The 13,110-nt window shown below is 39.6% G+C and overlaps 1 protein-coding gene across 8 annotated transcripts in view; it reads left to right on the top strand.

The window, feature by feature from the left end:
• Positions 1–635: 635 nt before the first annotated feature.
• mak (male germ cell-associated kinase) overlaps positions 636–13,110 on the top strand; it is a 171,760-nt gene continuing 159,285 nt past the window's right edge. For 2 of the 8 annotated variants that reach the window (XM_081352493.1, XM_081352496.1), the window contains exons 1-5: positions 636–687; positions 773–805; positions 9,438–9,669; positions 10,668–10,722; positions 11,418–11,539. In XM_081352493.1, the coding sequence (XP_081208619.1) occupies positions 9,569–9,669; positions 10,668–10,722; positions 11,418–11,539 (278 nt within the window). In that variant the 5' untranslated portion in view covers positions 636–687; positions 773–805; positions 9,438–9,568. Of the gene's footprint in view, positions 806–9,437; positions 9,670–10,667; positions 10,723–11,417; positions 11,540–11,712; positions 11,793–13,110 lie in introns of all 8 variants that reach the window. The other 6 variants (XM_081352494.1, XM_081352497.1, XM_081352492.1 and 3 more) reach the window with 4 other exon arrangements.

Genomic DNA, 13,110 nt, shown 5'->3' with positions numbered 1-13,110 from the left:
GTAGGTAAGTCTTCCTTATCTAACACACACTTCAGGTCTTTTAGGGTGCTTATCAAACGGAAGGCTGTAGGCTATAGGCTGTGTCCTTAGTCCAGGGGTGCTTCTCATTTCTAATTTTTGCATCCTCCTTATTTCCTATCGTAGCCTAATATTTCTTCATCGTTAGTTGTCCTACTATTAATGATCACATGTTCTACAGTTTCTCTCTCCACACCATTCATACAACAAGATGTTTAGATATTATATCTAGTGTTTTATTTAGACCTTAATTATATTTCCTTGTCTCCTATTTTTTCCTCTACTCCTTCCTCCTCCAACTTTTCCTTGTATTGAATAGCCTATTATGTCTTCCTTTGATTTCTATTGCCATTTTAGCAACATTTTATTTGCTCTGTTATTGACTTGATAGGCTGTCTTGCAATAACGTACTTCACTGGCTACAATTTCTTCCTCCAATATATATATATATATATATATATATATATATATATATATATATATATATATATATATATATATATATATTGCAGGTCTATCAGCTTTTATTTTCATTTAATTCCCACGTGATTAAAAAAAATAATGGAACAACAATGAACAACAAGCCCCATGAACCTTTGCGTTTCCACGTGACCCTCAGACTTCCGGCTGGCTGAGTGTTGTTTGCTGTCGCGCGTGTCGGTTGCCAGGGTGAGGATGGATCACACCGCTTTAACAGAGAGATAAACTCACATTTTATATCTTTTAAACACATCTGTCATATCTACACACACAGGCAAGGACTAACGGAAGAGTGTCATCACAACGGGTGAGTTTACGGAGCAGAACTATGCGGAAGATAATGCGAATGAGCAAAACATTCACAATCAGCCCACAAGAATCAAATGAAAACACATTTCAGACGAATAACGTTAATGGTGAATAACAATGAATGATGCAAAGCTAATGACTCTTTAGGCATCTTTATGTCGCAATTCTAATAAATAACCCAAAGTGTTGATAGATTATGCTGGTCATATTTAAACGCATTCTCGGAACACTCGTAAAATCATGTTTCTATTTATATTTTATGTTTATAGTTTGATTTTCTGTCCCCCCCATGTTATTTTACACGTGTTTAGCTTATTGAGTGACCTTGAAGAGCATCTTAAATCCATGTGTTCTCTGTTGATCCAGTAATACCTCTTAAACCAGATTACTGACAGAGATCTGTTTTGTGAACATCATGTACGCCGTTTCACATACAGAACACCATTCATGTTTGGCCTCTTGCATTTGGGCATATTTATAATATATGAGGTTTTTAAAATCAATTTAATTATGTTATGTTAGTTAAATTTTTTTTTTTTTTTTTCTCTCTTTTTTTTTTTTTCTCTGTGTGCTGTTTAGGTAATTTTATCAGGATGAATTGACCTGAATGATGAATTGGCTTGACTTTAGCCTGACCGATGTGAAGGCCTTGCATTAGAGGGAATCTCATTAACTTATGTGTTTTAAGAACATATCAATCTAGTCATAAGCAAATCTTAAGAGTCTATGATTGGATCATAATTGCAGTGATTATTATGTGTCTAACATGTTATATGTTTAGCAACAGTTATTCTACAGTTCTTCTTCTAAAGTGTGCAGCTTTTCATTTCTTAAACAACCATGTAGGAAGACATATCATGGCCATATTCCAGGATGACAATGTGTCAATATTCATCAGTCTCAAATTATGAAAGAATGGTTGGGAGCGAGCATGAATAATCATTTTCAGTCCAGATCTGAGTCCAAAATTTATTGAAAGTCTTTGGGATATGCTGGAGTAGACAGAGTGCTTGTACAAGATCCTGACCAAAAATGTATGCACCTCTTGATGGAAATAAATGTCAAGTCACCTTTATTTATATAACGCTTTATACAATACAGTATGTTTCAAAGTAGCTTCACAGTGATAACAGGAAAATTATGCATTTTGGCTGTTGTTCAGCTGAAGTCAGTTCAGTGTTGATTCGGTTTCGTTGTAATATCACCAATTATTTAATTAGTTAATTTCATCTATAAAGCAGTTCTGCAAAAAATTATGTCATCATCCAGCTCAGTTCAGTTCTCATACAACACAGTCAGTGCAGTCAGGTCAATAATATTGTTGAATATTAAGTGTGCCCAACTAAGCAAGTCAGTTGTGACATTTGGCAAGGAACCCGAACTCCATTAGGTGACAGAAATGGAGAAAAAAACCTTGGGAGAAACCAGGCTCAGTTGGGAGGGCAGTTCTCCTCTGGCCAATGACGGAACATTGTGTCATTATGATTCAGGCTGTTTCATACAAGTCAGAGTTCAGATCGGGATTGGTAGCATTCAAATATTTGACCAGTTCTTTTTGCTTGAAGATCGATTCATAACGCCAGTGTGGAGCCGAAGTTTGCCATAGGGTCTGTGCGGAGGACCTGTCTGGTTCTTGAGGTCTCTTTTGAGGATCTGTGCCAATGGCTGTCATGTCGACGAGGCCTTGACAAGCTATAGTCTAGTAGACATGGTCTCTGCTGACATTCGGGGCTGCATTTTGGTCATGTCTAGGTGCAGGTCCACCATCTGATCTGGATAAGGACCAGATCCGGCTGACTACGGTAACCACGGGATAAGGATGAGAAAGACAGACTAATATTAGCGTAGATGCATTTCTTCTTACGATGTAACAAGTACATCGGGTATTATAGGAAGTGTTCCCGGTGCATGGGTTGGAATTGGGTTTCCATGGCCGAGCAGCTGCATGCAAGCCTCTCACCTTCAAGTACAATGCCAAGCATTGGATGGAGAGATGTAATGCACCCTGCTGCGTGCCACTGGAATCATGCTTCTCTGTTGGCAGTCTGATGGGTGATTTGAGTTTGGTGGATGCCAGGAGAACGTTATCTGCATGCATCATGCCAACTGTAAAGTTTGGTGAAGGAGGGATAATAGCATGGGGCTGTTTTTCAGGGGTTGGGCTTGGCCCCTTACTTCCAGTGAAGGGAAATCTTAGTGCTTCAGCATACCAAGACATTTTGGACAATGCTATGCTTCCAACTTTGTTGAAACAATGTGGAGAAGGCCCTTTCCTATTTTAGCATGACTGTGCACAAAGCAAGGTAAATAAAAACATGGTTGGGTGAGTTTGGTGTGGAAGTACTCGAGTAGCCCGCACAGAGCCCTGACCTCAACCCCATCAAACACCTTTAGTTTGAACTGGACGGGAGATTGTGCCTGACCATAGTGCCTGACCATACTGGAGCATACTGGATGAATTCCCACAGAAATGCTCAAATCTTGTGGAAAGCCTTCCCAGAAGAGTGAAGGAAAAGGCGGGCCAACTCCATATTAATGTCTAATTCTCTGTTTATAATGCAATGTCATTACGGTCCCTGTTGGTATAATAGTCAGGTGTTCCAATGCTTTATAGTGTACATTAACATGTTAAAAATCTACACACACAAGGGTAATATTGTTGTATTGCCTTTAATTATGATTTTACTTTTTTTTTTTCAGTTTAACACAGTACTGTACAGAACTGAGAATCTAACTTAAAATCCCTATTTGGAATAATGATAATTACCAAGAAAAAAAAATCCAGATACATAATACATCTACAGAGAATTTGTGAGAAATGTGCTGTCATGAATTGCAACGTCAAGTAATAGGCTAGTCAAGTCAAGTCAACTCACCTTTATTTATATAGCACTTTTTACAATATTACAGATTGTTTCAAAGCAGCTTTACAGTGATAATAGATAACAATGATTGTTTTGGCTGTACAGCAGCTCTAGAAGAAAGTCATTGTCTAGCTTAAAGGTGCACTGTGTAATATTTAGGAGGATCTGTTGACAGAAATGCTATAATCATATACATAACTATGTTTTCAGTGGTGTATAAAGACCTTACATAATGAACCGTTACGTTTTTATTACCTTAGAATAAGCAGTTTCTATCTACATGTACACCACGGGTCCCCTTACATGTTAAGTCGCCATTTTGCGCCGTCATGTTTCTACAGTAGCCCTAAATGGACAAACGCGCTTCATCACTATGTTGTTCTTCATGCAAAGAAATTAGCTAAAGTCAGCGAATAAAACACTGACACAATGATGAACAAGTAACAATAATTTTCGCTATAACATTTAATTTTACTGAATAATTAAGTAAACATAATTTCTTACTTCATAAGACAATGGCATTTTGGTGGCCTGAGGACACAAACTTTGAAGTTTTCAAAGTGCAAGTTTTTGAAAACGGGTTTTGAAAGCGATACTGTTGAAACTTCAAACTTCGGCATGGACACTCTGCGTTTGAATGCGTATGTGCACGGGCGCATAGTCTTTCTTTGCAGAGTGACATTACTTGTCTGACATGCATAATACAGCGTTTGTCGTGAAAACAACAACAACAACAACAACAGCCTTTTTGTCATGTCTATGGGGCTGTTTATACCTGGCCACTTCATGCGTTTTCTGTGATCGGATAGCTATCCGATCTTGAAAAGACCTGGGGCCTCATGTACAAAGACTTGCGTTGAATTCATACTAAAACATTGCGTACGGACAAAGCTGTAATTGTGCGTACGCACAAAAAAAAACCAGATGTATGAATCTCTGCGTACGAAGGATCCCACGCATATTCTCTTTGTACATTCCAATTAACGTAAAATTGAGCGCACATGCACGAGCACAACGCCCCACCCAGTCTCCTCCCTTAAATCAATTTAAATATGGTAATGAGTCCACTTTGGCAAAAGAAAGCAGTAAGAAAATGGCTAAAGCAAGCGGCAAGAAACGCAACTTTACAGAAAGTGAATTGGAGGTGCTACTATCGGAGGTAGAAATGAGAAAAAATATTTTATTTGGAACTTTGTCCTCCGGAATTAATAACAAAAGGAAAAAATATGAGTGGGAGAGTTTGGCTGATGCCGTCAATGCGGTGGGATCTGAAAGTCGCACTGTAAATGACCTTAAAAAGAAATGGTCTGATATAAAGGTGGACGTTAAATGGAGAACTGCTGCGCACCGACAAACTGTGGGCAGAACAGGCAGTGGTAAAGGGGTCGATGAACTTACACCCTTTGAGCAGAGAGTTGCCTCAATTATGGGTGACACTTTACTCTCTGGAGTAGTATCTGCTGCTGTGGGAGACTCGGATTTACTACAGGACTGCCATGAAGGTAACCAATTTCTCATTTGTTTTTACTTTGGTACACATAGCTTACCTATTTAATTTTCAAATGCATGCAATGTAGCTGACCAAAAGTACACCAGAGATTTTACGTATCCATTGCATTTATGGCAAATGCGTGTACCCATTAATAAGGAACAGACTCAAATCACAGTTAACATGTGCCTGTGTTTTAGACTCATATGGTGCAACGGCCGGAACATCCACTGGCACGCACTCGGAATCCGCCCCTCCTGAGCAGCCAGCGCCCACTGTGCCCAGCGTTTCCAGTGCTCCCCCCAGTACTGAGGCCCGTCCGTCTGGCCGCGTCTTGACGCATGCTGTTCTGGAGTCACAACAGCAAATCGTTATGGCCATCGGAGAAATTAACAGTCACCTGAAAAATATCACTGACGCACTCACAGACATAAGCCACTCATTAAAGAAATTGGTCAAAAAATTAACTTCGTCTCCGATTATCATTTATATTGTCGCAATCACATGTTGACGGGCCTGAATGGCTTGTTGGTTGGGCTGCACATACATTGGTCCTGGGTCAGGGTCATCTGGCAGTGCTGCCACCTCACCAAGTGGTATGCCATGCCTGTGCGCGACATTGTGCAGCACACCACAGGCCAGCACAATGCAGCACACCTTGTCAGGGCGGTATAACAGCATCCCCCCAGTCCTGTCAAGGCTGCGCCACCGACATTTCAGCTGCCCAATTGCCCGCTCTACAACTGACCGAGTGCGAGAATGGGCATCATTGTATCTGCGCTCTCGGTCAGTTTGTGGGTTGGTGAGGGGGGTTAACAGCCACGTCTTTAGTGGATAACCGCGGTCTCCTGAAGGGTTGTTGAATAATTAAATAATAATAAAAAAAAAAAACAATTAGATAGAACCATAAGGCTATGGCTCGGCTGCTATTTGTAACCGAACGCTGCCAGCGTTTTTTTTTTTGCTAAAAAAACGCCGCTGTCAACTTTTTCTTGTCAAAAAAGACGCTAAGTGTGAACATAGCCTAACTTTAAATGCATCACTCACCAAGAAGCCATCCATCACGCACCCTGCCAGCTTGGAGCCTCATCCCAACCATGCTGTTTGTAAGGATGTATGAATCATGGGTTGACCCAGGCCACCTTGCCACAATATTTGTTAGGCGCATTTGTGCATCACATATTATCTGCACATTTATTGAATGGAAATGTTTACGATTCACATATGCAAATTCTTCTTCAGATGGCGGCTTTATAGCAATGTGTGTGCAGTCGATAACTCCGATTACATTAGGAAAACGGCTATCGCTGCAAATTGCGTTTTAATGTTTGGCTGGTCAACTGCATCATATTGGAACCTTATATACCTGGTAGACATGCGGATGATCCCGACCCATACCGCTGGCATTGCGCGGCTCAAAGACGACTGGCTTATTCCTGAGCGGTCTGCCAGTTCCCTTTGGAAATAACCAGTTGCCAGGAAACCAAGTGTTGTCAGCACCTGCAAGGGAACGGGTATTGCGTGGCTCCTCGCTGTCTCTCTCTCTCTAGATTCGGACCCAACTCAGCACAGAGCACCAAGAGGATAGCCCTTGGAAATCTGAAACAGCTGATAAGCCAGTCATCATCCTGGGCCAGAAAATCATTGTGGTCCCTAAAAACTCGTTCTCTTCGGATTCTGCCATTAGCAATGTCCTCTAATAAGGCCAAAGCTGCCATTGCCATAGACTAAGGGTTGTATCAATTTGCATATGCTTTTATATGTTCTTACTTAATTGCATAATTTATAGAATATTCCCATAAGGCTCGTGTGACAATATATGTCAATTATTTTATAAATTGCAAATTAATAGCAATGCTTCCCACAGGTGGTGGTGCGATAGACTTGTAGAACAATTCGTTGTGTAATGTTTGCAACTTCACTTCATTGCCTGTAAGAGTCGCCAACGGACAAAAACAATGAGAAATGTACGTACGCCAGACATGAAATTGGCGTGGAGGAACGCACATTCTCACGTTAATTTTACTGTTAGTACATCCGACCGTGAGCGTGAAAGCTGGCGTATGCAAAGTTTTTGTGCGTACGCAAGATTGATACATGAGGCCCCAGGTGTAAATGCCCTCCGAAACTCTTTCGAGACAGATTTAAATCTGATCGCTCAAACCACTTCAGGAGGTGGTCTGGGTCGCATTCCAGACGAAACTGGACAAGTGTATGCATCTTGTTGTTGAAACCACATATGTAAATTTTACTCCTCCCAACAATGCTAAAAAATAAACGTGTGAGAGCGTGTTATAGGCTGTATAAAATGTTATAGCCAGATATGACAGCGCTACTGCAACATGCATCACCGCAGATGAGCAATTGAGCATCTATTCATCAAGCCAATGCACAAACTACCACAAATCAAAGTGAAAGTGAGTCGCAGATGCTTAAAACACAATCATCTTCATTAAAAGTAAAGAAATGAAATGATCTTACCAGGGCGGTTGCCGCTCTGTCTTATTTCGGTCTTTGATTTTGAAATTAGCTGATGATCAATAAATTGCAGCTCATATCTGTTGCTTTCGGTGACGTGAACTCCATTAAATCTGCATATAGCATATAATATATATGCACATTATAACACATTTATGTGACCAGGTGTAAATGTAGGCTAATCGTTTTGATAAATCAGATAGCTATCTGATCTGAGAAAACGCATAAAGTGGCCAGGTGTAAACAGCCCCTATGAGGCCTTTGCAGGGGATAGTCTAGTTGACACTGTCTCTGCTGACACTTCAGGGCTGTGTTGTGGTCATGTCTAGGTGCAGGTCCTTCATCTGATCAATAATTGAAGAAATTGATGTAATTGTCCAATAACCTCTTTATCAGGTATGTATTCAGTTGCTGTAGTGTGCTGTCCCATGCAGCAATAATGCAGGAACACATGAGATGTATTCTCAAATAACCAGTCGAAGGCCAAAATACAACACCGAGAAGGTACACTGTGCTCACAGACAAGTTTTATTTGTAATTGTTTGATTGGTGTATAGTATCTCCTTTTAGAGATCTCATTAAATTGGAAATGAACATGGGTAGTTGACATCTTTTGGTTTGACATGCTGTGCTCCATTTTAAAATATTTTAGACAACATTTTTCTAATTTGCTATAAGTATTCATGCAGCTTTTATGGCCTCATATGAACTTAGAAACTACATGGCATGTTTAATAAAAGGCAAATTATGAAAACTTCAAGTAGTCTTTGTCATGATCATTTACAGGACCTAAGATATTCTTCATATCAATTTTAAAGTTGTCATGAAATCAAAATTGACCCTATTTATTTTCATGCATGTTGTTGCTATTATTGTGAACAATTAATTCTTTTTTAAAACATTGTTTTTCTCTTTGGAATCAAAATGTTATAACTTACGAATTAATGATGAGAAATACGGTAGTAAAGTCGGTCGGAACTTCCATTTCATGCAGACTACACTGAAATGTAAACAAAAATGTCCATGGATATGTTATGCGTCAACTACTATTAATAAACAAACTACATACAAACTGTGCACATACATCAGTGCGTTCTTCAAATGAATTTGCTATCAGTAAAATCTTGAAGCATAGATTAATGTCAATAAATTAGATTACACAACATGATACAGGACTTTTACTCCATAGATACCGCATTGTTCCGAATATAAGATGACTGAAAGCACTGAAAAGACAGCAGTTTCGCCCTGAAGTCGGATGGCAAGCACTAATCCATTACGCCGCATCGAGGATATTGACAGGCAGTATATAGCTGAAATAAGAAATGATGGGCCTCGCTGGTGGGTAAGTTTGAGGCGAGCTCTTTACCGATTTCCAGTGCCTTTAGCTAGATGACGGCTGTGGATATGGGCAGCCCCTCATTTCTTTTTTCAGCTATGTAGTGACACACTTACCTGTCAGCTTCTTTGAGGTGGCCACATTTAGGACCGCAGTAAGCTTTTCTTTGACTGTTAACATTTTTAAGACTGTCTTTTTGGGCTCGACATCTCCTAACATTACGCTTTGACACAACGTATTTCTTGGCTGCTTAATAAATTGTTTGATGACTCTGCTGCTTGATGACTCTTGATGACTTATTAGTCCTGGGCGGAACATTCGTTTTACTCATTGTGGGTGTATTATTGACGTTAAAGTTTAGATCCTGAATGTAAGACAACTCCAAAACATTGTCTTATATTTGGAACAATACGGTACATTAACCAGTGCATGATTTTCCATTTTCTGTATTTGTTTTTAGTGCTAACAGTGGGATGGAGTGGCTTTCACTGCTGGACTTCTCTTAAGCTCATCTACAGGACAAGTATGATCAGGTGATTTGTGAGGAGAGACGTCCGTCTGTCAGTACTGCTTCTCTGGGTGAAGGTAAAGATGAACCGTTACACAACACTCAAGCAGCTGGGCGATGGGACCTACGGCAGTGTTCTGATGGGAAAAAGCAATGAGTCTGGAGAGCTAGTGGCCATCAAGAGGTGCGTCAAACAATTACGTTGCGTCCAAAACCAAAAGCAAACCAAGAACAAACAAACCAAAACTGCATCTGCACAAACTTCCAGTATGTTACTAAGTTATATTGCATTCTCTGAGGATCTTCTCTTTTAGTGAATGTAGTAAAAAATAGTTACCGCCTCACCCAGACTTTCCTATGGGATGCAATTATGCAGTTCAGGTTCACCCCACACGTACTTCTGCTCATTGAATGGGGACTGGTGATGTGAATTATAAATGCCCCTCTTAGGTGTAGTAACTGTGCCGGAACAGTTGATTCACTATGCAAATTGATACCTGGGTGACGGTGAAAGCAGTGAAAGTGGCCAAGTCTGCCTCAGTATCAACACTGCTCTCTCTTACATAATTCCAAGTGGATTTTCAGGCTGAGCTCTCATGCAGTCCTGTATATCAGCTGCCGGAGAGGGGCTATTATAATGAAACCTAAGAATTCTAGACTTTTTTTTTTTGTATCTTTTAGAAACTGGAACATCTGACATGGACAATGGCTGGCCGCAGTGGCCGGTGTAGAAAAGAACAAAGCACAAAGTAGATTTTAAAAGTTCAATGCAAGAACTAAAATACAGTAAAAATCTATTAAAAATAATTACGGAATGTTTTTCACTAAAGGAACGCAAGCAAGAGTGATATTAAATCATATTCATTTATATGCACCAGCATAACTGTACATAATAATAAACAGCAATACCAACATAACTACACACATTAATATATGAAAAAAGCCACACAGAGACTTCTGTGAACATTTCTAATGATGACACTGATAAATTGTTGAGTTGGAGTTTAGAAACGATTCTGAGACTAAAAAAGTGATGTAATCATGAACACACCTGATTAAATCACATGTAAAGGTATATTAGCATTGTTCCATTAATAATGGGGTGGTAGATTCTGATGATTGACAAACTGTTTGTTAGCAATGAAACCATGGAGATGAGATCAGTCATTGTGTTTCTCACAGAATGAAGAGGAAGTTCTACTCTTGGGAAGAGTGCATGAATCTGAGAGAGGTCAAGGTACGAACTCAGAGTACACAAATTCAGGAATAATAATCCAAAAAAGAGAAATTGTCATCAGAACTTTAGAATTTACACTGTGCCTTAACCAGACCAGATGCGACAATATTCCAGCAATAAGCAATTTGTCCACACCAGATGTGACAAGGCTACAAGACATGACAAAATCACAAATAACAGCCAATCAGAAGAGCCTGTGGGTGGGCTTTACAAGTGCTGACTTAAACTTGTAAATAATCAATGAAATAAATTTATACAAAATTTAACTTCATTAAAAATACATAGCCTTCCTATTGACGTATACAATTGTCATGTAATACACTTGTTTGTTCAGACAGAGTTTGAAAGTTCTTTCTTTTTTATTTTCAAGATCAGATATATGCTATCCAGTGTCGCTTTCATGATGGGTGTTAACGTCACGCACAGTGATATTCAAACTAAAATTAAACCTTTTTATGATAATACAAAGCACATAATCAGTACCTGAGATTATCATTGTCATTAGACACACACAGTTTTTTTATTTTTTATTCTTGTTCTCAGCTGTGACTTCGCAGAAATGGAAACCATATCAAAAATAAAATGCCTTGTCACAAGGCCTGTATCGCTGCTGTACTGGTTTGGACACTGTGTTAAACTGTTAAATCTGGGCGTTCATAATGTTTCTGCTGGTTTTCTTCATGTCTGTGTTGCAGTCACTGAAGAAACTGAATCATGCTAATGTGGTGAAGTTAAAGGAGGTGATACGAGAGAACGATCACTTGTACTTTGTCTTTGAATACATGAAAGAAAACCTCTACCAGCTCATGAAAGACAGGTAAGAAGAGATTACATATTCCATCTACCTTTTCCTGTTATTAAGTGCCCATGATGCCTTTGATATACTAATGAAGTCAAACTTAACCTTGGTCACAATATTTTGAAATGGTCTTTGTGGCTGATGAATGGCACATTGATTGTTTGACAGCTGTGCTGATTCTCTATCTCCAGAACCAAATTGTTCCCAGAGTCAGTCATCAGGAATATAAGCTTTCAGATATTGCAGGGACTATCATTTATTCATAAGCATGGTAGGTCACAGGGACGTCATATTCATGTCCAAAAAACTAGAACAGGGATGGGCAACTTCAGTCCTGGAGGGCCACTGTCCTGCAGGGTTTAGCTCCAACCCTGATAAAACTCACCTGCCTGTAGCTTTCTAATAATCCTAAAACGCTGATTAGCTTGTTCAGGTGTGTTTGAGTAGGGTTGGAGCTTAACTCTGTAGTACAGTGTCAGTGGCCCTCCAGGACCAAAGTTGCCCATCCCTGAACTAGAACAACTGAGTCTTAGTCCAGTATCAGACAGACCTATTACAGACTGAATCTTTCTTGGGACTGTTTCTGCTAAAGACTCAGTTGTTCTTGTATCTCTGTGGTGATAGGATGTGTGAGTTTCTCAGCTGCTGCCAAAATGTTAAACTAAATCTGATTATCTGAAATGCCTATGACTTCCCATCAGACACATTGTATTATAAGCAGTTAAAGAGGTCATATCATGTTTATTAAAATACTTTTCTTTTATATCGGTGCCTTATGATTGGCTAACCTCTTACCATGTGAAATGGTTAAAGGGACAATAAGTAACTTTTTAGGTATTTTATTATCTAAAATCAATATTTTTATTCATAAATATGTCCTCAATGGTGTCCAAATACCTCTGCCAATGATCTGACTTATCCTCGTAAACGAAGAATTTATTATCTTTATATACATGGGACGGGTAGGTCCACGGAGGCTTCCATGTAGTTCCGCCATCTTGAAAAACTATAATAGCAGAGAGGGACAAAAAGTATTAGGCCAACGCGTTTCCACAACGCGTTTTCGTTCAGAGCCCGCGTCAAGTGACTGAAACCAGCAGAAACGGAGCAGAGCAGTGAGAGGCGCTTTTGTCACTGCCCCGGCAAGTTTAAAAGGCTGCACTGCACGGTTAAGTCACAGGATAACGAGTCCTCTTAGTCGAAAAACTCCACAATAAGACCGTAAAAGGAAACGTGATCGGAGATTACAAAAACAAGGGTTATTAGCTATAATGTCGGGATAGCTAATGCAGGAGAAAGCTTTCAAAAGAGACGCTGAAGTTGCCTGCTTTCTTATCGACAGGTAAGTCAATGTTAAGGTCTTAATTACAGGCTTTTTATTTTTTTATTAGCCTATATAGACCAGCGTTTCCCAGCGGGAAACTGTGTAAAAAAAACAAATATTTACCATCAATCTCGGATCGTCGGAAGTCTCTAATAACAACAAATAATGCGCACAAATTTATAATACAAATGCAAATCATAAGTTTTTGGCGTTGAATTGCGGAGGTTGCGCTTGCATGTGATTTTATTCCCGTGCCTCATTCCCA

The sequence above is a fragment of the Scardinius erythrophthalmus genome (genome assembly GCF_964197995.2).
Source record: "Scardinius erythrophthalmus genome assembly, chromosome: 22".
In the NCBI taxonomy this organism is placed as follows: domain Eukaryota; kingdom Metazoa; phylum Chordata; class Actinopteri; order Cypriniformes; family Leuciscidae; genus Scardinius; species Scardinius erythrophthalmus.
Note: the sequence above shows the minus strand (reverse complement) of the source record. Positions and strands in the feature narration are given on the sequence as shown.